The sequence below is a fragment of the Xyrauchen texanus genome, chromosome 31 (assembly GCF_025860055.1).
Source record: "Xyrauchen texanus isolate HMW12.3.18 chromosome 31, RBS_HiC_50CHRs, whole genome shotgun sequence".
NCBI classification, from domain to species: domain Eukaryota; kingdom Metazoa; phylum Chordata; class Actinopteri; order Cypriniformes; family Catostomidae; genus Xyrauchen; species Xyrauchen texanus.
Window position 1 is genome coordinate 40,491,021 of NC_068306.1, and position 25,440 is coordinate 40,516,460.

Genomic DNA, 25,440 nt, shown 5'->3' on the forward strand with positions numbered 1-25,440 from the left:
GCTGTCTGTGTGAACTCTCACAATTAAGCTGGTGCTCTGAAAAGGTCTAAAAAAAAAAAAGAAAAAGAAGAAAAAAATCTGGATTTTGGAGTTAGTTGAACCAATGTTAAAATGATAAAGTTATTTTTCAATAGACATATTTTTTGTTTTTGTGTGAAAAGAGGGTGGGTAGTGGCAGTGGGGCTCATTGGGGGAATTTGAACTTGTTGTGTATGCATATGTGTTTTGTCAGTGTGTATGCAAGTAAAGTCTGATATATATCCTAAGTGGCTCATCATCTTTATCCACTAGTTTTTAAACACTGAATAAAAGGGTCTTAACAATACACTACATTTTGATTTCATTAGAAATTGTTAATACTTGTTTAACAGCTCTTGTTTAGATTAAACTTTTTTTAAAATACAAAAAATTAACATGTCTTTTACTCTAACGAGTTAATATTAATATTTAACAAGTAAAAGACATCAATAGGCTATAAAATTATTATTTTAACAAACACACAAACAGCCAACCAAACAAACATTTAATTCTTGAAAAAACATAAATATTGGTAAGTAGTGTGAAATAATTTTTTAGTATTACTTATTACAAAAATAAGCAATGAAACAATCTTGTCTTTAAATATTAATACTCAAAAAACTTTTTTCCTTCAAATTAAATTCAGTGTGGCATAAACAACACGCAGGAAGCAATTTCGTTATCATGCGATAAGAAAACCATAAAAAGACCCTCAATTATATTTCAATCAGATATTGTTTTTAGGCACATTTTGTTCATGTCAAATTGAGTTATTCTCAGTAACTTCTAGGTATTTATGACTCAGAAATGAATGATTTTCATTAAAATTATCTTTTACTTGAAATAGTTTTTTTTATTGGAATTCTCATCTCGGACAAATCTACACAGATAAAAATAGCTCTTACAAAAAAAAAAAAAAAAAAAGGAAAGAAAAAAAAAAAAAGACTTTTATTTTGACATATTTTGATTGTGGTGAAATGCTGCAAATTTCACACACCCGGTTGAAGAGTTGACGCCGTAATGAGCGATCAGTTTGTTAAACCAGGTAAGTGAGTTTTTTTTATTTTATTATATATATATAGATAGGTTATAGACAGTCTAACTGTAGGTTAATATATAAACTATTTAGGTTTTTACAAGCGATTGTCAATGCTGTATATTTATGTGTTTTACATTCGTTTCTCTGAAGTGTGAGTAAGCAGCAGAAGTTCCGTCCGGTGTCTGCAAAAGTGGAAAACAGGGAATTGATTACGTGGGCTCACTGGGCTGTGTTCAGTTTATTGAAATGTTTTACTCAGAACGTAGATCATCTAGATGTTTTGTTTAGATAATTTTCGTAACATTTACAATCAGACGACGAACAAACAGATGGGTGAGGCGCAAGTAGAAAAGTGTGATAGAATACTGTACCAATAGATGGTCATAACAGTATCTTACAAATAACTTTTTATAACAGACCGAATGTGTTCTATGATGGCAGCGACCATAGACGCGGCGTCCACCCCGTGCTGTTTTGATAATTCTTGAAAGATGTATTGCTCGTATCAACGAAATACACGGGCAAAGTCATGTTGAAACACACACACACACACACACACACACACACACACACACACACACACACACACACCACACACACAGTGGCCCCAACAAGTGTTTGGACGCGTAAACGGAACTTAAAAATGCATGCATTCCTTTGAATTTGAGAACAAAACATCAAACCAAATTGTATTTATTGTAAAGAAAGATAACATAAGCACACTTTTCAAGCAGAACATGGAACGAAAAAGAAGCTTGTTACGTTTTAAATGATAAGATATTAAAATTATATAGAATAAGAATAAGGTGACCAGATTTCTGAAATAAACAAACAGGAACATTTCTAGTTCACTGGTGTATGTAAATTTCACAGAACTTATCTATGAATTACAAAAGGGGGACAGTTTTAATGTATTTTGACAATGGTGAATGTAGTAATGTGATGAACTATGGTATATCATACTCTGTTGAACATGTACAGAGGTAAAGTTGATAATTTTTAATTGTTTTCTGTTGCATTGATTTAATTCTTTACTACACCGTATCCAGTAGGTGAGATTGTGACATAACAGTGAACTAAGCAAACATAAACAATGATTTAATATAGGAACTGTTGCAGCTGATTCCATAGCAAAGGGGCCCTGCCCTGGTCACACTCTTTGCATCAGTCTTCTTACATGAAAATACCAGGAGATCAGCAGTAACAGAAATACTCAAACCAGCCAATCTGGCACTAACAATCATCCATGCAATTATCTAATCAGCCAGTCATGTGGCTGCAGTGCATAAAATCATGCAGATACGGATCAGAAGAGTCAGTTAATGTTCACATCAACCATCAGAATGGGGGGAAAAATGTGATCTCAGTGATTTCGACTGTGGTATGAGTGTTGATGCCAGAAGGGCTGGTTTGAGTATTTCTGTAACTGCTGATCTCCTGGGATTTTCACACACAACCGTCTCTAGAATTTAGTCAGAATGGTGCCAAAAACAAAAAACATCCAGTGAGCGGTAGGGTTGGGCGATGTCCCCTAAATTGGCAGTTGACGATGTTGAAAGTAAAACATCGCGATGGACGATGATATCGTCGGTGGGGTGGGGCGGGGCGGGGTTATATAATTTCATATAATTTTCAAAAATTATATGACAAATTATAATTTCGTTATTTTACTAACCCAACTAATGACTCGTTGGCGCTTTATCAGTAGGTTGCACGACACGTGAAGCATTTTTTTTTAGCTTTCACTTAAGAAGAGTTGTGCACTTTTTATTTTAATATATCTCTTTACATAAATACTATTTTCCACTTAAAAACTATAATTTCGTTATTTTACTATCCCAACTGACTCATCCGCGCTTTCCAATAGGTTGCACGTAAGGGGGAAAAATATTTCTTCCACTTAAGAAGAGTTGTGCACTTTTAAGCACTATTTATTTTAATATATCTCTTTACATAGATGTTTTTTTTCTACTGAAAAACTATAATTTCGTTATTTTACTAGCCCAACTAATTAGTAGCCTACTCATCCGGGCTTTTTAATATATTGCGCCTAAGAAAAAAAAGTCGTCTTTGGGCAGCCTTCTTGCGAAGAGAGCAGCCACAGCCACGCTCACTGATGAGCAAAAGTTCAAGGAAGAAATGACCATGTACCTGCAGGAAATGGCCATTGATGGGGAAGAGGACCCGCTGACTTGGTGGAAAACGAACGACAAAAGGTTTCCGTTCATGGCAAGATTAGCACGGAAATATCTGCGCATATGTGCTACCAGTACTCCATCAGAGCGGGTCTTCAGCACAGCGGGTAGTGTAGTTACTCCAATCCGCAGCTTATTAAAACCAGATAAAGTGAATATGTTGGTATTTCTGTCCAGAAACATCGAAATTTAAACATGGTCTATGGTGAAAGATATTAGACTTCTTTACGCATTTTTGCCATCCGTTGCGGAGCTATTCGATTTTGCATATTATTTTTTAAACGTTCATTTGTGTAGTTCATATGACCACTTTACAATATTTCAATAACATAATTTATTTTGTAGCCTGTGCTGAAGTTAATTGTGCTGCTAATTATAAGTGAAATGTTAATGCCGAGTTTCGGTCTGAGTGTTGTTCCGTTTTCTTGTTCTTATTTGTTGTTCTTCTATGTTTTAATAAATGTGTGTTATTCATATTCAATTTGTTTCTTTCATTTGATTTGACATTATGGATTTATGGCCAAGGAAATTTTTCTTTAAAAGTATTAACTAGACAAAAGTTATTTGACGTTCGCTGGTCTGGGTTTATCACTGCCGCTTCAGTGTATACAAGAGCTATGTGACAATGAACAAGATATTCTGAGACACTACAACTACTAATAATTAATTAATAAAGGCTATTTTCTTGTAGCCTACAACATAAAATATTTTAATCTAAATGTACAGTGTAAGACATGTAAAAAAAAGACAAAGCTAACAATCAATATTTGTGTAGCCTGCCTGACATGGTATTTTCACAGACTAACACGTCACGTCTCTGGCATATACTACAGTATTTAAAATAGCATATATGCATTAGTTATATTCTCAATTTAATTTACAGAGCAATCCCTGCAAAGTTTTTAGGTTAACTATAGAAGAGACTAGGATTATTGAGTCACACTAGCAAGACTCGCAAAAGGGGGCGTGGCATCACGATGGTGGCTCTACATCGTGATGTTGGTCAGCCATCGTCCATCGGCACAACCCTAGTGAGCGGCAGTTCTGTGGATGGAAATGCCATGTTGATGAGAGAGGTTTAACAGAGAATTGCCAGACTGGTTCTGACTGACAAATGGGGCTTTTCCACTGCACGGTACAACTCTACTCTGCTTGCATTTTGGGGGTTTTCCACTGTGGATGGTACCTAATACTAAATGTGATGTCAAAATCCTGCAGATCACTGAATGGTCAGAGAGAATAGTCACTACCAGTGTCACTGGATTTTCGACACGAGACATCAACCCACTAGTTTTAAAGTAAGCTACAGCGATATCAGTATAATTTGTTCACTTGACTTTAGAATTGTAAATAGAAATGACTGTGTGCAAAACCAAGCTGTGGTCAATAAACGAAGTGCAGACCTTCCTCTCGTTAGCGACAAACGGAAAAGTCTTTCAGGAAGTGTCCCAGCTCTTGGCCTCACAGCTGAGACATGGCTACCACCGGACCTACCAACAGTGTAAATGGGAAAAGTAAAAAAAAAATAACTTAATAGTGACTACAGAACCATCAAGGAAAAGTGGAAGTGGTTCGACCAAATGGACGCTATCTAGACCGGCGAGCAATGGGAGGCAGAGTGTCCTGGACTCGGCCATGGCTGGAGTCCACGATGGAAGATGGTACCTTAACTCTATACTTTGCTTGAAAGCTTCACTTTTAGTTGACCAGCTACTGGAAAGCTTGCTTCTAAAACAACCAGGCCAATTTAACTGTTACACTTGTGTAAAATCACCATTCAACAACTGCTTTATGTGGCACAATGAGCAAGTAGCTAACAGCTAGCTGTCGTGTTCTTGTTTATTGTTTTGTGTCATATTTAAGATGATGTCACTGCAGTAGAGGCAGTGCAACTATGAGCCTTTAATCCTACCCACATTAAGGCGGCACTAAACATCAGTGGAAAAGCAAGCTCAGAAAAGTTAAGCGAATGGAATCGAATAGTAACATGCAGTGAAAAGTCTGTGATAATACATTTTATTTATAGGTGCCTTTCAAGACTCTTACAGACATAATCAAGTTTACAATAAGAGAACATAAATGATAAAAAAAAAACTAAAATTACATATAAAAATTTGTTTTATCATAGGAATATATACCTTCATAAATAAAGAGTTATTTGTAGTAAGATAATTTAAAAATGTGGGTTTTGAGGAGGGACTTGAAAGTGGAAAGACGATCACAGTTACGGATATCTGGCGGTAAAGAGTTCCAGAATCATGGAGCAGCTCTGCTAAAGGATCTGGACCCCATAGAATCTTGTAATCAATACAAAGTTTAACAGGGAGCCAGTGAAGTTGTTGAAGAATAGGAGTTATATGGACAGAGTTAGAAGTTTGTGAATTAATCCGTGCTGCCGAGTTTTGTACCAGCTGTAATTTATGCTGAAGATTTTGTGGTAGACCAAATAGAAGGGAATTATAATAATCCAAGCTGGATGTGACCAGAGCATGTATGAGAGTGGCAGTGATGTGATTTGAGAGGGAGGGACGAAGACGATTTATGTTGTGTAAGTGGAAATAAGCAGACCGAGTAATATTATTTACATGTGCTTCAAAAGAAAGAGTGCCATCCAGAATGACACCCAGACTCTTAACTTTCAAACAGAGAAGTACAGTGGAATTGTCAATTGTCAGAGCAAAACTTTTTGATTAGGCAAGATCAGACTTAGTACCTACAAGAAGAACCTCTGTTTTATATTACTACTGAGTTTGAGAGAGTTACAAGAAAACCATGATTGCATTTTAAGTAAACAGTTATGAAGTGAAGATGGTGGGAGAGAATAATTTGGTTTGGTGGACAGATTGGTGTTATCTGCATAGCAGTGAAAGTGGATTTCAAATTTCCTAAAAATATAGCCGAGAGGTAGAAGATATATTATAAATAATAAAGGGCCTAAGACAGATCCATGTGGAACACCAGTAGTAACTGGAGAACACTGTGAACGTACATTTTTCAATTTAACGAACTGAGTGCGACCAGAGAGATGAGATTTAAACCAAGCAAGAGAATACCACTTTTACCAATGGATGCTAATCTCTCTAAAATTATGTTGTGTGAGATGGTGTCAAAGGCTGCGCTTAAACAAGAGTGAGTATAGACAGAAGTCCTGCATCAGCTGAGATTAACAGATCATTAGTGATTTTGACCAGAGCTGTTTCAGTGCTGTGATGTGAGAGGAAACCTGACTGGAACTGTTCATAAAGGTTATTAGTTAGAAGATGTGTGTGGACCTGAGAAGCATCTATCCTTTCTAAAATCTTTGAAAGAAATGGTAAATTGGAGATGGGTTGGTAATATTATTTGTAAAAAAAGTATTTGTGGGTCTGAACCAGGTTTCTTCAGTATAGGATTGATCAGAGCAGTTTTAAAAGATGATGGGACACCAGAAATAAGAGATAAGTGAATCATTTTTGTTTTAATGGGGAGCAGGGAAGGTAAACAAGCTTTAACAAAATATGTGGGGAGAGGATCTAGCTGAGAAGTAGATGATTTAGAATTACGAATAATATTGGATATTTCGATATCTGTCGGGAGATCAAAACTCATAAGACTCATGAACCTCCCCAAATTAGAGATCGGGTAAAATGAACTACAAGCTACATTACTCATGGTATTCAATTGCTGGTGAATGCTAGAGATTTTATCCTTAAAAAGGTCAGCTTTAACTCAGATAACCACTCTGTACAGTTGTTGAGAAGGTGAGAAGAAGAGTATCTCAAAATGCCATTTTGAGATGTGAGTTGGCACGAGGGGGACCTACACAATATTAGACTGGTGTTTTTAATGTTGTAGCTGAATGGTGTAAATATAATTTACATTACACTTAAGGAATCCAAGGGTTGTCATTTTACTCTAAAAATATTTGAATTGAAAATGAATTGGACCACTGTTAAAAATAACTTGCATACAAGATATGTCACTTAAGTGTATTTGAATTCATAAAAACTTCACTTTGTGGATCGTGGGATATTTCTGACCTTTGGACTTATTTTTTTTGTTTGAAATGAAGTCACACGATGCACATGGTACTTAAAATACCATTTCTGAGGTGCAGGGCTCCAGACTAACAACGATTAAGGTTTCATAAACTGAAACATTATGGAGCCAAATCACAGAATTGCTAGATTTCGATTGCTGTTCAGAAACACAACTGTTCAGTGTGTGTGTGTGTGTACTCAGCAAAAAAAGAAACTTCCCTTTTTCAGAACACTGTAATTTAAAGATAATTTTGTTAAAATCCAAATAACATTACATCTTTATTGTAAAGGGTTTAGACAATGTTTTCCATTCTTGTTTTATGAACCATAAACTATTAATGAACATACACCGGTGGAACGGTCATTAAGACACTAACAGCTTACAGACGGTAGGCAATTACGGTCAAAGTTCTAAAAAATTAGGACACTAAAGAGACCTTCTAATTCTGAAAGACGCCAAGGGTCCGTGCTCATTTGTGTGAACGTGCCTTAGGCATGCTGCATGGAGGCATGATTAGTGCAGATGTGGCCAGGTCAATAAATTGCAATGTCTGTACTGTGATACCCCTAAGACAGCGCTACAGGGAGACAGGAAGGACAGCTGATCATCCTCGCAGTGACAGACCACGTGTAACAAAACATGCACAGGATTGGTATATCCGAATATCACACCTGCGGGACAGGTACAGGATGGCAATAACAACATCCAGAGTTACACCAAGAACGCACAATCCCTCTATCAGTGCTCAGGCTGTCCACAATAGGCTGAGAGAGGCTGGACTGAGGGCTTTTAGGCATGTTGTAAGGCAGGTCCTTACCAGATATCACCGGGAACATCTTCGCCTATGTGCACAAACCCATCTTCGCTGGACCAGACAGGACTGGCAAAAAGTGCTCTTCACTCACGAGTTGCGTTTTTGTCTCGCCAGGTTGAGGGTCAGTCTCGCGTTTATTGTAGAAGGAATTAGCGTTACACAGAGGCCTGTACTCTGGAGTGTGATCGATTTCAAGCTGGAGGGTCTGTCATGGTCTGGGGCGGTGTGCCATAGCATCATCGGACTGAGCTTGTTGTCATTTGAAGGCAATCTCAATGCTGGGCGTTACAGGGAAGACATCCTCCCTCATGTGGAACCCTTCCTGCAGGCTCATCCTGACATGACTCTCCAGCATAACAATGCCACCAGCCATACTGCTCCTTCTGTGCGTGATTTCCGTCAAGTCAGGAATGTTAATGTTCTACCATTGCCAGCGAAGATCCCTATTCGCAATCCCATTGGGCATGTCTGGGACCTGTTGGATTGGAGGGTGAGGGCTAGGGCCATTTCCCCTAGAAATGTCCAGGAACTTGCAAGTGCCTTGGTGGAAGTGTGGGGTAACATCTCGCTGCAAGAACAGGCAAATCTTGTGCAGTCCATGATGAGGAGATTCATTGCAGTACTTAAAGCGGCTGGTGGCCACACAAGACACTAATACTTTTGATTTTGACCCCCCCTTTGTTCAGGGACTCTTCTGTTAGACACGTGTCTGTGAAACTTGTTCAGTTTATGGCTTAGTAGTTTAATCTTTTTATGTTCATACAAATATTTACTAGGGCTGTCAATCGATAATTATTTTTTATAAAATGAATTACATTGTGTCCCAATTAATTAATCACATATACAAATATTTGCTGAGAAAGCCCCTGATATGACAATAATTAAATGTATAATGATGAAATAATTATACATGGTTCTCTTTAAATATTAAAAAATAAATTCATAAGTCAATCATTGGCATACAGTTCACAGCAATCCATTTCACAAGTTAATTTGTCAATCAATTAGAGATTTATTATGAGGGCTTGTTTAAGGACCTGTCAATGTACACCTGCGTCTGACGTTTTTTTTTTTTTTTTTTAACAAGCCAGAGGTATACGTGGTACGCAATACTACAGATATATTTTACAATAATGCCAAGACATTATATTCATTACATAGCGCAATGCTTTTCAATGGTTTGGAGTATTTCAATAATATTTTAAGTCTAGTTTTTTTGCACTAGTTTAAAACTAGTGCAAATAGGGGCTTTATAGACATAAATTTACACTTATGTATAAAAAAAAACTTGGCAAGAAAAATAAACTTATTAATCAGAAAATATTAACTTAAGTTATAAAAACTGTGAAAACAAAATAAAACATCTTTATAAAGTTAAAATAGAGGTACGTACAAACAAACAATATTTTCTCCAAAATACTACAGCGTGGACACATTTACAAAAAAAGGTGAGGGGCAGATTCATCTACAGCATTACAGAAGAAGCAAAGTGGATCTATTTCAGGGAGCATGTTTCTTAGATTGACTGGGTAAAAACGGTGTAACAGTTTAAAGGACCCCTCCTTAACCTTGTTGGTAATTAAATTTTTGTGAGGTAAAAAACATACGACCTGCGTCAGACATGCTTGTGTCGCGTCTCGGGTGTGTTGTGTCATAAACATAAAATGTTTAGGTCACTGTGTCAAGTTAAATATAGTTAATTCTCAATCTTTAAACACATCTTGAGATCCCTTGGTTCGCATTTGCGCTCCTTCAAGTGTTTTGAACGCAAGAATGTAACACACTTTGTGTTGTGTGTCCGCTGAAGGGTTGTTAATGTTTTGTTCACTGTAATAAACTGTGTGTTGCTCACACAGCTGAAATTTCACTTACTGCCCTCTGGAGTAAACAGGTGGTACTACAAGCTTGCATTTCTCAGGAAAGCATTGTGATTTAAATGTGTTAATCTTTTTTTAACGCATTTTTTTTATAAAATTAATCGCACGTTATTAACGTATTAAATCGACAGCCCTAATATTTACACATGTTAAATTTGCTGAAAATAAAAGCAGTTGAAAGTGAGAGTCAAGTCTATTTGTATAGCACCTTTCACAACACGCATCGTTTCAAAGCTTTTCAAAACAAAGATTAGGATTAACAGAAGATAAAACTGCAATATCTAGTATGTCTTGTAGTCATCATTGTGTAGTTTGATAAAATACGATTGTGAATTGTTTAAACATAAGTATTTAAATATGATTTGTATTTATTTACCCCAGTGAGCAAGCCGAAGGCCACTGTGGCAAGGCACAAAAAACGCGTTGTTGGTTAATGGAGAAACATAATCTTTGTAGAAATCAGGCTCTCTGTGAGGGCCAGTTCCCCTCTGACTTACATCATTAATATAATCCAATATTACTTCTTTATAGTGCATGTCATGGTTTAGAACGAGTAAACTAAGTGTTTAAACAAAGATTTTGTATGAACTAAGATTAATGACTAATGTTTTGAAATCCATCCTGGATTAACTGCAGAAGTTCACATAGATGCAGTTGTCCTTGTTAGTTGGAGAATGAAGGGTTTTGTTGGCAATTAATTGATAGTCTATGTATTCCATTACAAGAGTGTAGTCCATCATTAGACCGAGGTGATGCAGGCAAGGATCAGTTAGGTGCATCGCAGTTCAAACTGGCTGGTAATTTTGGTGAGGTCTATCCTAAAACCATATGAATTATCCCATGTCTTATGGTTGGAGTTGGCATCAGTTCATCCTCTGAAGTCCATCGTAATAGACTGAAGTGATGATTGGCTGGCACCAGTTGCTATTAGTCATCATTCATGTAGCAGTGGAATCCGACACCAAGCAGGAATGGAGCTGGATCCAGCCGGTTCTGGAGTCCCGAGGTTGAGACAGGGAAACAAATAAAATATTAGCATAGATGCCATTCAATTTATTGCAGAGTTATATATCATAACTGTTTCTAGTTCTGGCAGACCTAACTAAAGCAGCCTAATTGTGAGTTGAAAGATATATTGGTTTTATGCCTGGCTAAATAGATGAGTCTTTATTCTAGACTTAAACTTGAGTGAGTACGTCTGCATCTCGAACAGTGTTAGGGAGACTATTCCATAGTTTAGGAGCCAAATACGAAAAGGATCTACCTCCGCTTGTGGATTTTGATATTCTAGGAACTATTAACAGGCCAGAATTTTGCGATCATAATGAACGTGATGGAATAGCGTTGGTAGAAGGTCACTTAAGTACTGTGTAGCTTGACCATTCAAAGCTTTGTACATAGTTAACAGAATTTGAAATTGAGCAGGTAGCCAATGTAACGATGATAAAATAGGGCTAATATGATCATGTTTCTTGGTTTTTGTCAGCAATCTGGCTGCTTAATTTTGAACCAATTGTAGTTTATTTGTTGATCTTGCTGGACATCCTTCCAGTAATGCATTACAATAATCTATTCTTGAGGTCATGAACGCATTAATTGGTTTTTCGGCATCAGCAACAGAGGGAGCATGTGTCGTAATTTAGCAATATTTCTCATGTTGAAGTAGGGGTGTGCGATATGACGATATTTGATCGTGAACTATTGAAATGTCTCCACGATTCACATTTTCGGAAATATCGTTGTATCGTGCAACAGTGCACGTTCTATCAGATGCAGTTGGCTTTTCTACTTAACAACATGCGATGCGAGGCGCGCTAGATGTTGCCGTTTTAACAGGATCATAAACTTGCTCGTGAGATTTAGCAACACAGGGACGATGGAAGAAAACACAGAGGAGTTGATTCCTAAAAAAAATTCAACATCGGTAATATGGAAATGGTTTTGATTTTCCATAACAGACACGGCGCAAACAACAGTTATTTGCAAATGTTGCAATGATAAGATTCGCACGTCGGATGGTAACACAACAAATCTTTTTAACCACCTCAAAAGAAAACACCCTAAAGAATATGCTGATAGTCAAATTGTGAGGGGAACCCGTGCGAGTGCATCAGGTACATCCACAGAGCAGCCAGAGGCTAACGTTACAAGGCTTAAACAAACAACTCTAACGAAGGAGTTATTTGAGAAGGGAACTCCGTATGACAGGACAAGCGCTGGAAAGATGTAACTGATTCAGTGACATTTTACCTGGCCAAGGATATGATCCCCATAAAAACTGTGGAAAACGAGGGTTTCAAAAGACTGCTCAAAGTTGTTGATCCGCGTTACGAGATTCCCAGCCGCAAACATTTTTCTGCGACGGCCATTCCACGGCTGTATTCCGAATGCCGCAAGATGGAACACAAAGTTCAAAACGTTAATTTTTTTTGCCACAACAGCTGACTTATGGTCTAGCCGCACTTCAGATCCTTATTTAAGTAGTTATCTATATTTTTCATGCTAGATGCTACCTCAAAAAAAATAGAAATAGAAAAAAATGCTGACATGGGTTTTGCTCAGGGTCTGTTACAGCTGTTGCCAATGTTAGATTTTTTTTTTTAAAACAATGTTCATTTTGTGATGAGAAGTCTTTGATTGTAATGGAAGTCCTGTTGAATGTTCTTACTTTGCACAATTGCACTTCCATTAAATATACACTTGATTAAAATATGCTCGAAAACGTACTTTGACATAGTCTGTCATTTTTTTCCCTTTTATGTTTTGTTACATTGTAGGGCTATGTTTTTTTAAATGGGGATATAATTTTTCCTGTGTGGAGGCTCATGTAATTTGCAAAATAGTCTTAAAAAAAACATGAAATAGAATCGTGATAAAATCGTGAATTGTGATTTTTCCTGAAAAAATCGTGATATGATATTTTTTCCATATCGCCTACCCCTATGTTGAAGAATGCTGTTCTACAAACATTGGTAATTTGATTTTCAAAGGACAGATTGGTATCAAATATGAGATGAGTGTATGAGATGGATCTGGAAGATTATTAGTGAAGCTATTTTTAGTGGTCGAAATAATAGTTCTAGCTGAACATTAGTGTGATGTAGATTAAATAACATTAGCTGATCGCAGCATACAAGAGACAAGGTAATGATCAGAGATGTCATCGCTCTGTGGCACAATTTCTATATTATCAATGTCAACTCCATATGACCGAATTAAATCTAGCGAATGATTATGGTGATGTGTTGGTCCTGTTACATTTTGTCTGACTCCAAGAGAGTTGAGAATATCAATAAATGCTAATCCCAATGTGTCATTTTTATTATCTATCTGAAGGTTGGAAGTCCCCAACAATTAAAGCTCCCTCTACAGTAACTTCAAGATCTGATAAAAAATTAGCAAATTCACCAAGGAAATCAGAATATGGCCCAGGTGATCTATATATTGTAGCAAGGGTAAAAGACGGCAGAGTTTATTTATGTCTGGCGGTGTCACATTAAGCATTATTGGTTCAAAAGACTAATTTTATAATTGATATCCTGTCCTCTGAGTAAAACCAAAAACTGCACTGTAAATTGTAGCAAAACCTCCTCCTCGAACCTTCAGATGAGGCTCGTGTTTATAACCATAAACTTGGGGAGTAGATTGGTTTAAACTAATATATTAATCCGATTTAAGACAGGTTTCAGTCAAACAGGGCACATCCAAACTATGATCTGTAATAATCTCATTTACAATTAGTGCTTTGGTAGAAAGAGATCTAATGTTTAGTAACCCTATCTTTATATGATGTTTATCTTTAATGTGTTTGTTTGGTTCAAGTTTGACATTAATCAATTTTTTTCTAAATGATTTAGTGAGGGTATTGTGTTTGGTAGTTCGGGGAACAGACACAGTCCCTACATGATATCTAGGTGATACTGTCTCTTTGTGTTGTAGTTTGTGACCTGTGTGATGTCTCAAGGCAGCTAGCAGATGTTCGGATTAACCAGTTTGTCTGCTTCCTGACCTGGGCCCCAGTTAGTCAGATTCTATCATTATTAAGACAATGAGCCAAATTACTAGAGGAGAGCGGCACGTTCCCCGGAGGGATGCAGTCTGTCTCTCTTTAGCAGGTCATGTCTACCCCAAAAACTCTTCCAATTGCTTATAAATCCTATTGTATTCTCCAGCCATTCAGTGATCCTAATCTACTATATACCTCATCACAACGACGAGCATATTACAGTGTCTGACATCATTTTTGAAAATTCACACACCTCTAATATTATCTCTAGTGATTTCAGACTGTCAAAGCCGGACATCATTAGTGCTGACATGAATAACAATTTTTTTTTTAAATAAATAGTTTTGTGTTGCTCTCTGTACTGCCCACATCTGAAACGGTATTTGCTGGCTTCTCTTTCTCACTGACCTCCAATAGCGTTAGGATGCGTGTCTCTAACTCATTAACCTTCTCCGTCAGCCTGACTAATTCCTTACATTTATCACATGTGAATCTCTCACTGCTGACGGAAAAGGCTATTGTAAACGTGACATGCAATGCAGGAAGAAATAACATGAGTGGCGTTTGTTGTTTTTGGTTGTTCCTGAGCGGTGAGGGTTTGAGATCAATTTGAATCCCCTTACGCAATTGTTTGTTGATGTTGGTTGTTCTTGATAAGCTGTACTTTGAGATCGATGCAATAATCCGTGTGACAGAGGAAAAACGGGTGCACGCAGTTAAATACACGGTTAAATCAAATTTACCTGTTATGCAACAATAAAACCTTTCACAAACATATCACAACTAAGTTTTATTGCAGCATTCGTTAGGACATGCAGTTAACATATATTCATACTTCTAAGTTGAACACAAGTTGGTAAAGTACTTGTATTTAAGTAGGTGCATGCGTGAGCCTCATCTCTGGGAGTAACCGTGTAAACTGCTGTTTTTCCTTGATGCCTAACCACAGCCAATCACCAGCACTTTTAGATTTGGGCACATCTAGCATGCTACATGCTTATCACTGATGTTGACGAGATTAACCCCTTACAGTAGGTATCGAAATTTGGTACCGAACGACAAGACATTTTTGATACTCGATTGTTTAGAGGCAATTCGGTCAGTGTCTAAAATGTATGGAACTCGATACCCAGCCCTACTCTTAACTGACCTGCGCCATGTTTCCTTGGCTCTTCTATGGTTTCGTTTTCCCTGTTGTGTCCAGTGGAGTGCTGTCCTGGGCAAGGAGTTGGTAGGTTTTCTGCTGACTTGTCCATTCCATCTCTAGCAGCGCAGCTGCACAACATCTGAGATGGTTTGCACCACTGCTCTGCTCAGGAGATCTTCAATGGGGATGATGTTGGGCCAGAAGATCTTTAATATGCTCCGGAGGCATTTGGTTTCGATGACGTCAAGCTTGCGCTCTATGATGGTAGTGGAGGAGGATGCTGAAAATCTTGATCTTGGGGTTGGTGCTTAAGATGGTGGACATCCATATACTCCACTCTGCTTTTGAGTTCTTCATCAGTTGGGTCTTTATGGTGTTGATTTAAGGTAGATAAGGTTGATTTAAGGTGCTGGCTGTCTCTGAGAGGCTTTCCACCTTCTGCTGCATATCTTGGTGCCTGCTTGAAAATAGCCCTATATCGTCCGTGTAGACCAGGTCTTCCAGCACCAAGGTGAGCATGCACTGGATCCCCTGTCTCTTTCCTTTAGTCATTTCTGTTTTGAAACCAGCTTGTTTTTGGTTGAAAATGGTATCTACTGCTTCAGAGATACGTTGGATTATAATGTGACTTTGCTGGTAAGTGATAGCAGTGTGATACCTCTCCAGTTGTAACAGTTGTCAAGGTCCTCTTTCTTTGGCATTTTGACTATGATGCCGGTCTTCCAGATGGCAGTGTATTCTTCAATGTCCCAGATTTCCTGCAAGATGTCTTTGAGGATCTGTGGTATTTCTTGATCTTCTGCCTTCAGCATCTCAGAGCATATGCCATCTTCGTCTGTTGCTTTGATGCTTTTCAACTTCTGGATGGATTCATTTACTACTATGATTTTGGTCGGTCCCATGTTGATTTCTAGGTCTATTGCCATCTCTCTTCTTAATGTCAACTGTTTGTTGTTGGCTCTAGGCAGATCAATTTGTTCTAGAAATATTGTTTGTTTAACCTGTTCTTTGGTGATGACAGTTACATTTTCTGATTTTACAGGGAGGTCGTGGGTCTGTCCATAGCCACCTTGTAGTTTCCTGGTTATCTGTTAAACTGTTCTTGTCTTGTTACGGGGCTGTCTTGGCTTCATCAAATTGGTTGATGTATTGTCATTTGTCTCTTCTTGCTGTCAACTTGACTTCCTTGTCTTTATCTCTGTACTGTGCTGAGATTATTTTTTTTTTCTTTCAGCCTAAGTGAGTTTGTGTTCAGAAGTTTCTTCTACAGTTGTCTTCTTTCTTCTATGGTTTTCCACGTTGTTTCTTAAATCCATTCCACTTTCTTCTTCCTTGATCCTAGAATGGCATCTCCAGTTTCCCTCAAAGCTTGATTGAGATTGTCAATGGTAAGTACTATTTCTTCTTGGAGGATGTCGAACCGGTTCTTCAGGGTGATGCCAAACTCTCTCTGGATTCGAGGGTCCTTCAGCTTAGCTCCTTCAGCTTAGCTATTTCAAAGCATTGACAACGTTTTCACTCATAACTGAGTTAGCTGGAAAAACAGCACAGGCACAGCTGATGAATTAAGATATCGACCTTTTGTTTCTTTTGATGGTCTGAAATCTTCAGGAGTAAATTTTTCACTGGACTAGTACAGTCCAGATATCCAGGTTCGGCGTGATAAGCCAGAGCTTCAATCACTCATGATCATGTTTAAGCAATCGATGAGAAGTGTATATGTGTTTCCCAGCGTGCATTTTCTTTGGGGTTTCTTAAAGTTGAAGCATCCGGGATAAATACACCAAACAACCATTTTGAACAATATACTTCTACAAATACAAATATCCAGCAAAGACAATTAAACCTTTGTACAGCGCTCCTCTTGTAAACAATGACTTCCTGCCGCCGCCTCCACGTGACGCGTGACCTTACTGACGAGCTGACTTCATCCCTCTTACTCATTAGCGTCAAAGAGATGTACAGACGTGAACATTTGTAAATGAAGAGTATTAAAACTTAAGTCAAAACTTATGTTTGTCTAAAATGCATAAACGCAATTAATGGAAACATAAGATCGTGTTGATGTGTGTTCATGCAACAGATGCAGATTCATATAGAGATGGAGACTAGCTCATGTGATGCGAGTTGGTCAGTGTAAAGGGAACAATGGAAAGGAGGTGGCGAGAACCGGCTTGACAATATAAATAATATTTTAATGTAAAACTGAAACCAAAAACACACACACACATATGATGGACAGCTGCCTGTAAACGTTCTCTCTCTGTCGCAACACCGTCCGCAGCCTTTATCTCTCTTGGAGGTTTGATTAGCCTGATAAGGGACCGGTGTGTAAAATCACGACCCGGCCCCGCCCTCCACCTGTCACAATCACAAATGAAGGCTAAAACATTTTAGGAATCCCATTATTAAAAGGACAAACATCCATCCATCCATCCATGAAAAATTATTTGAATTGCTCTAATGCCTGAATTATTATGAATTTTGATAATATAACTCTTGAGGAAAATACCTGAGAAAATAAACTTAAATGGCAAGAAGGCACTGTTGTTTACAGTGGAAAGTAATGTTTCTGACATCTTATTTTTTATTTCCTTGATTATTGTAAAAGCCTATATACAACATTGTGATAGATGAGTATTACCCTCAGATAGATAGATAGATAGATAGATAGATTGATTAAATGTCAGGAACTGTGAAAAACTGAGTTTAAATGTATTTGGCAAAGGTGTATGTAAACTTCTGACTTCAACTATAGATAGTGTTTTGCCTGTTTCATGGCAAAACATCGAACTATGCCAGGCCGCCACGGACACGCCATTCAAAGAAAACTCAAAAGCTTTGCAATTTAGCATCGCAAAGGCCTTTAGATTAGACTGACCGAATATCGATCTGATTTAATCTCTAGGAGTTTGTTAAAGTACAAGGTCTGCAAATGGCAAAAACTGAGAAAAAATTGAAGAGAAAAATCACAATGGCTGACTTCCTGTTGGTTTTACGATATGGCTCTAAGATACTTTTTTGTCGATGTTGAGATGTTACATAAGCTTACCGATTTTCTTACGTGTAGGTGAAACCTGGCGTGAGGGCTGCTTTTTTTACTTTTGTTGGAGGCGCTATTGAGCCATTTAGCCACAATTAATTCTAAAACTAGTATCGGATGAAAATGTCCCCCACTTTTGAGATGTGTGCAAAGTTTCATAAGTTTTCGAGCATGTTTAGGCCTTAAAAATGTGACTCATTTCATATAGAATTTTGTCAGGCAGCCACAGACACGCCCTTCAAAGAAAACTTAAAAGCCTTGCAATTTAACATCACCAAGGCCTTTAGATTAAGACGGACTGTATTTAATTTTGATCTGATTACATGTCTGGGAGGAATTTGTTGAAGTACAAGTCCTGGAAATGGCTATTGCCAGTAGGTGGAGCTGTGACTAACTGAATATTGGCACATAGATTTATTCAGGCCAGGACTATTATCAAACATGTGAAGATTGGGGCAGATTGGACATTGTATGTATGAGTTATAACAACTTCCTGTTTCATGGTGAAACATCACATGTTCTCAGACCATCACTGCCATGCCGTGCAGTGAAAACTCAAGCTTTGCAATTTAGCATCGCAAAGGCCTTCAGATTAGAATAACCAAATATGTAGATCTGATGATCTCTAGGAGTTCGTTAAAGTACGAGTCCTGGAAATGGCAAAAACATTTTAAGAGAAAAATCTAAATGGCTGACTTCCTGTTGAATACAGGGAATGGGTCCAAAAGTCATTCGATAACGGTAAGGTTTATCAAGATTCTGTAAATAATTTTTTTGTTGCGAGTGCCTCTAGATGACACAGGCCAATTTTCGTTAAAATCGGTCAAACCAGTCTAGGATGAATTCTAAAAAGTATGTTTTTCAGAAAATTCTAAATGGTCGACGTCCAAAATGACGACATAGTAATTTTCCATATCGTTGGACTCACTATACCTCACTGAATCTAATGAGACCGATTTGATTATTCTATGACAAACTGTTCAGAAGTTATAAACAAAAATTAGCTTTTTTCATATCTCGTGACCTGTACGGGGCAGTGCTCAAATCGCTACAGGTAACCTCCGGGCCTACTGGTGATTACACATACCAGGTTTTGAAGCGCCATTCGAAAACCGTATGGTTTGTCTTGAGTGCCTCTAGATCAGGGGTGGGGAACCCTGCTCCTGGAGGGCCACTGTCCTGCAGAGTTTAGCTCCAACCCTAATCAAACACACCTGCCCTTACATTTTTCAAGTAATCAAGACCATGATAAGTGTCCTCAGGTTTGTCTGATTAGGGTTGGAGCTAAACTCTGCAGGACAGTGGCCCTCCAGGAGCAGGGTTCCCCACCCCTGCTCTAGATGATACAGGCCAATATTCATGCAAATCGGACAAAGAGTCTAGGAGGAGTTCGAAAAAGTAACTTTTCTAAACATTTAAAAGTGGCGGACAGGAAGTTAGCTCTATAGGCGGCTACATATATGAAAAAAAACCACCTAACCCTAAAAAAATTCTAACAAAAGGTTTCTCATCTGTTTTTTGTTGTATTAGGTGTCTTAAATAACATACTAAAATTTACCAAAGTTTGACCACTAGAAAGGTGTAATTTTCAAGATGGCGTCCAAGATGGGCAGGAATGCCCTTAAAAATCCTAACTCCTTCATTATTTGACCTAGCCAAGTAATATTGGTGTCTAACCCAATGTTTTCTGGGTCTATGAATCCATTGGACTTGTCTAAATTGCACTGACATGATTACAAACTTATGGAATACATGATTTTGTGAGATTACTGTAAGGTTTTATCTTTGTTTGCGGTGAACCAGAGATGTAAAAGATTTAGCCTGTCATGTAACTCCTACTCGGTACGTGTTTTTGGACACATACCCTTTTTTTGCTAAAACACAGACTTGGCATTCAATGTAAAAGTTATTGCACCCAAAAGTAACTTAAATTGGATTTGTATAACTCTGATCATAAAAAACTCAGAATTAGCCCGAACAGAGGCCTGTGTGTGAACCCCCTAAAATGGTCACTCATTTCAATTTGAATAAGGTAATACATATGTAATGCATCCTCTATAGATGTTTTTGAGTATAAAGGGGCATTATACTAAACCCAACAGAACAAAATTCACAATTTTCAGCAATTGACATTGTTGAATTAGCTTGAGGAAAAAGTACACTCCAAATGCACTTTTGACCATGAGTCATGTTGTTGTAAACCAAGAAACTTGCCCCATTTGCTGTAAAAACTTAAGAGATGGCTCTGATGTGGTTGAGGTTCATCAGAAGGGAGCTGAAGGAATCAACAATGCAAGTGTACAAAGAGGTGACGACGTACACATTTCCGCTGGTGAAATAGTACACTCAAAATGTCGACAGAAGTACATAAATAAAAAAGACATTAAAATCCAACAAGAGAATAAAGCTGAGCCACCGAAAAGAAGTGCCAGAGTAGCAACTGGTCCTTTCAACAGCCAAACCGATTGTCTTTTCTGTGGGACTACGATAACACATGGAAGTAAAGACACAAGTAGTGTTAAGACTGATATGCTCGCAGAGTCCATTCTTGAGTGTTGTGACAATCGTGCAGATCAATGGGCTTTCACTGTGAAAGGCAGGATTGAGTATTATGGCCGGGATCTACATGCTGCAGACTGTGTTTACCACCACTTATGCAGTAGTAGTTTTCGTAACGGATATAACATACCGATGCAGTTCCAGAAAGACCCAGAGGCAAAGCGCAGAAAGTCTGGCCGGCCCAAAAATGAAGATCAGGAGCAGGCATTCATGAAAGTTTGCTCTTACCTCGAGAGTAATGATGAGGAACAGTTGACAATTACATATCTTCGAGACAAAATGAAGGAATCTCTGACAAACCCAGATTCTGAACCATATGGATATCAATACCTCAAGAGAAAATTGAGGGAACAGTACCAGGACAATGTACATTTCACTGAAGGGGAAGGCCTCCATGACATAGTGACAATAAGAGAGAAGACATCATAAATACTACGATCTTATTTCAGCGAACAAGAAAAGGATGAGGAATCCCAGAAACACGCGATCATTCAAACAGATGCGCGATTGATCAAAAGTGATATCAAGTCCAATGTCCCATCCATTATGGATCAGTATCCGAGCACAAAGTCACTTGAGCTTAACTCTGCCCTTTTGTTTGTTCCTGAGACTCTTCGTACACTTTTGAATTGTCTATTTGTGGGTAAGGAGACAAGCCGAAAGGTTGCAGGAATTGGACAGGCAATTGTCCAGGCAGCACGACCACGTGCTGTGGTAGCTCCATTATAACTTGGCCTTGCAGTGCAGGCACATCATATGTATCGGTCACAATTCCTGGTGGATACCCTTCATGGAATGGGGTTTGCTTCATCATACAAGGAAGTTTTGCATTTTGAAAAGAATGCAGCAGATTCAGTTGCCCCAGATATGTTAACGGATGACATAGATGTGCTGGACATGGCACTTCTTTTTGCCGGGGACAATGTTGACCACAACATCCTTACTATTGATGGTAAAGGGACCTTCCACGGAATGGGAATCATAGCAGCAATCACTCCAGGGCGAAAAAAGGATTGTATCATTCCAAGGAGACACATTACCAACCTAGATTTTGCAGTGCAAAGTAAAATCCCAGTCATCGAATATCGCTTTGCGAAACATGTGCGCCAAACCATTGTGTTCAACGACCTCCCAGCACTGATCAACTGTGACAGAACAGTTGATGTCCTGTGGCTCTCACTGAACTTCAAACAACAAACCCCAGGGTGGCAGGGAATGATGCATATCATTCATCAAGGACTAGAACATCCAGGCCAATCATCAGTTGTGTTCCTGCCAATGATTGACCTGTACTCTGGAGACAAAACGTGTATTTTGTCCACCTTGGATTTTGTTTGTGGCCTGGCTATCAAACACAATGCTCCATCCATTATTACGTTTGATCAGCCACTGTACTGGAAAGCAGCAGAGATGATCATGGATGCACCACAGAGTAGTCCCCTGAAAAGCATAGTCTTAATGCTTGGAGGTTTTCATACTTTTATGAACCTACTTGGTGCAATAGGCACACTGATGGAAGGCACAGGACTCAGGAACATTATGGAAGTTGTCTATGGATCAAATGCCGTCCAGCACATGATGACTGGAAAGTCAGTGCAAAGAGCTTTTTGTGGACATCTCACCAAGCTGGAGAGATGTACTCATCCATGGTAATGAAAGAAACAAATTTGGAGAGTGCTGCAGCATCAGATATGCTGAACCATATCAAGGAAAAGGTGGACACGAAGAGGGCAGACCTTAGCACAAGGTCAAAAACCAGCCGGCTGTGGGTAAACTATCAGAAGATGCTGCAGACAGCTCAAGCTCTGATCAAAGCAGATCGTACAGGATCTTGGAAGATGCACTTGCGCGCAGTGTTGGACTGTCTGCCAATATTTGCCACCGCTGGGCACTACAACTACCTGAAATCGGCATATTTCTACCTCCAAGAAATGTGCCAACTCGAGACCAGACACCCTGATGTACATGAGAAGTTTTCCAGGGGTTTCCATGTGATCCGCCGCAGCAACCAGTACTGGGCAGGCCTTAGCTCTGACCTTGTCATCGAGCAGTGGAGGCTTGACCCATGGAAGTGGAATGACTGAAGAAATGCGAGCATTGTGGACCATGTCTACACCCATCACATCTGAATACAACAACGCCATGCAGGAATTCAACGACCTCACCTACATGACCAGCGAGCAGCACAGAGAATCCTCCGAAGCAAGAATGAAAAGAGATCACTCTGATCTAGTAAAGATCAAGGAAAAGCTTAACATTTACACACCATTCTCTTCAGACCCATCTCTGAGAAACATTGTAACTGGTGTTGTTGCCAAAGAGGAGGTGAATGTGCATGAGTTTGAGACTGTTGGCAATGAAAAGATGATTGGAAAACCAGTTTTTGGAATATCCTTCAAACGGAAAGACCGAGCAAAAACCCTTGCAGATGACTCCACCATCAAAGTTGCCCAAGACCGAACCATTGATCCTTCTTTGCTGTTCCAACGGTTCCTGATCATGTCGAAAACTGAACAGTTTTCACTGGAAGATGTAATGAGCTATGAGCTCTGCTCATTTCCTGCAGCCCTGTTCGAAGGAAAGGAAATCTTCCGTAAAGCCAATAAGCCCCTACTAGCGCAGGCAGTCACTGAGTTCTCAAGCAAGAAATCTAACAAAACTGTCCTGGATTCCATCCCACCAACTGAGCATTATGTCCTTGACGGTGGCTCTCTGGTTCACCGCTTGGCATGGAAAAAGGGTGACTGTTACGGTGCCATTGCACAGTCATATGCAGACTTTACCATACGCCATTATGGTAAAGCAACAGTCGTTTTTGATGGTTATAGCGAAGGTCCTTCCATCAAAGACAATACGCATCAGAGACGTGGTGAAAACACTCACCTCATTGTTAACTTCAATGCAGAGACTGAGTTTGTGGGAAGAAAGGATGATTTCCTTTCCAGATCTGGCAACAAACGAGAACTGATCAATCTTATGACTGTGGAGCTGGAGAAGAAGGGCTGCACTGTTATTAATGCATCAGGTGATGCAGACGTGGACATTGTCAAAGCTGCAGTCAAGGCCTCAGAACATCAGCCCACAACCTTGATAGGGAGGATACAGACTTACTCATTCTTCTACTCTACTATGCTGGGACGAATAATAGAGGCCTCTATTTTCGTTCAGACAAGTCCAAAGCAACTGAAGTGTACAACATCAGTGAGATGAAACAAGTCCTGGGTACTGACTTGTGCTCCCAGTTGCTGTTTATTCACGCCTTCACAGGATGTGATATAACTTCACGCATTTTTAGTGTTGGCAAACAGACAGCATTCCAGAAACTTGTGAATGGTGAATCAACCATCCAGTCCTGTGCAAATGTGTTTCTGCTCCCTCATCAAGCAAGGAATGTCATAGAGGACTATGGGACCAAGGCAATGGCAGTGTTGTTTGGCGGAAAGAGTACTGATTCACTTGCCTCTTTGCGCTACAACCTTTTTAGCAAGAAAATCGATACCGCCAAATCATTTGTTACCCCAGAACGTCTGCCTCCAACTGAGTCCTCAACCAAATACCACTGCCAAAGAGTTTACTTCCAGATCATGGTGTGGATTGGAAAGGAAGGTGACATGAACACAGTGGATTGGGGATGGAAACTGCTGGACAACCGGTTCCTGCCAGTTATGACCAGTAAGACTGCTTCCCCAGAAAGCCTCCTGCAGATGATCCACTGTAATTGCACAACTGCCTGCCGAACACAATGGTGCAGTTGCAGGGCATATGGACTACCATGCATGCCTGCATGTGGACCATGTCAGGTTGGGAATTGTGAGAATCACTATAATCAACCTCTATGGGAGGAAGAGTGTGATGACTAATGGTAAATCTAGTGAAGGTCACAGTACAAAAAAGTATAAAAAATAAACCAGAATAAGAGGAAACAACTGAATACAATAGAAAAGATATGTATAAATAAAAAATATTAAAAATATATAAAAAACAAAAGGCAAAAAAAAAAAAAAACGCATTATAAAAAATATTAAAAAAATATAAAAAAATAAAACACACAAAAATAAAAGGGGTTAGCGGTACTGAGCCTTCACGTGACAGCCCTGTTTTGACTAATTTTACAGTGCCACACAGTTCTAATGAATTTATTCATTATTGGAATCAAAAGAATGGTTATGAACCACAGGAACCACAGAAACCACCAACATTAGGCAAAACGATATGAGAAAGGAGAAATATGCAATTACTTAAGGGAAATTGTACTTATTTTTCACATATATATGCTTGTAACCAATTGCTTTAATATATAATTGTACTTGAAGTCACTTATCTACCATGCAAATATGCTATTTATAATATTACATGGCCAAAACATGTATCGGGCACCAGTATTCCTGGTCTAGGAGGAATACAAAGGAGTAATGGTCATTTTAAGGACCTGATGGCCGCCATTTTGAAAATGGGGCCTTTCTTGGAGTCAAACTTTGGTAAACTTTTAGTATGTTTTTAAGTATATCTGATATCACTGTAAACCACTGATAAACCATTTGTTAGAATTTTTTTGAGGTCAAGCCATATTTGCAGCTGACTACTATCATGACATAATTGGTTTCATTGTTCACTGGTATCAAGACCAGTCTCATTACAGTAGGCAAAAGGATTCAATTGCTATAAGCATTTATAGAAATGGCATTATAAATTTTGACCACGGTGGTGCTGTCCCGAAACTTT

At 38.8% G+C, this 25,440-nt stretch overlaps 1 protein-coding gene across 1 annotated transcript in view; it reads left to right on the forward strand.

The window, feature by feature from the left end:
• Positions 1 to 993: 993 nt before the first annotated feature.
• Positions 994 to 25,440, forward strand: part of sra1 (steroid receptor RNA activator 1) — a 73,873-nt gene continuing 49,426 nt past the window's right edge. The window contains exon 1 of the mRNA XM_052099372.1: positions 994 to 1,063. Coding sequence (XP_051955332.1) covers positions 1,039 to 1,063 — 25 coding nt within the window. The 5' untranslated portion in view covers positions 994 to 1,038. The remainder of the gene's footprint in view (positions 1,064 to 25,440) is intronic.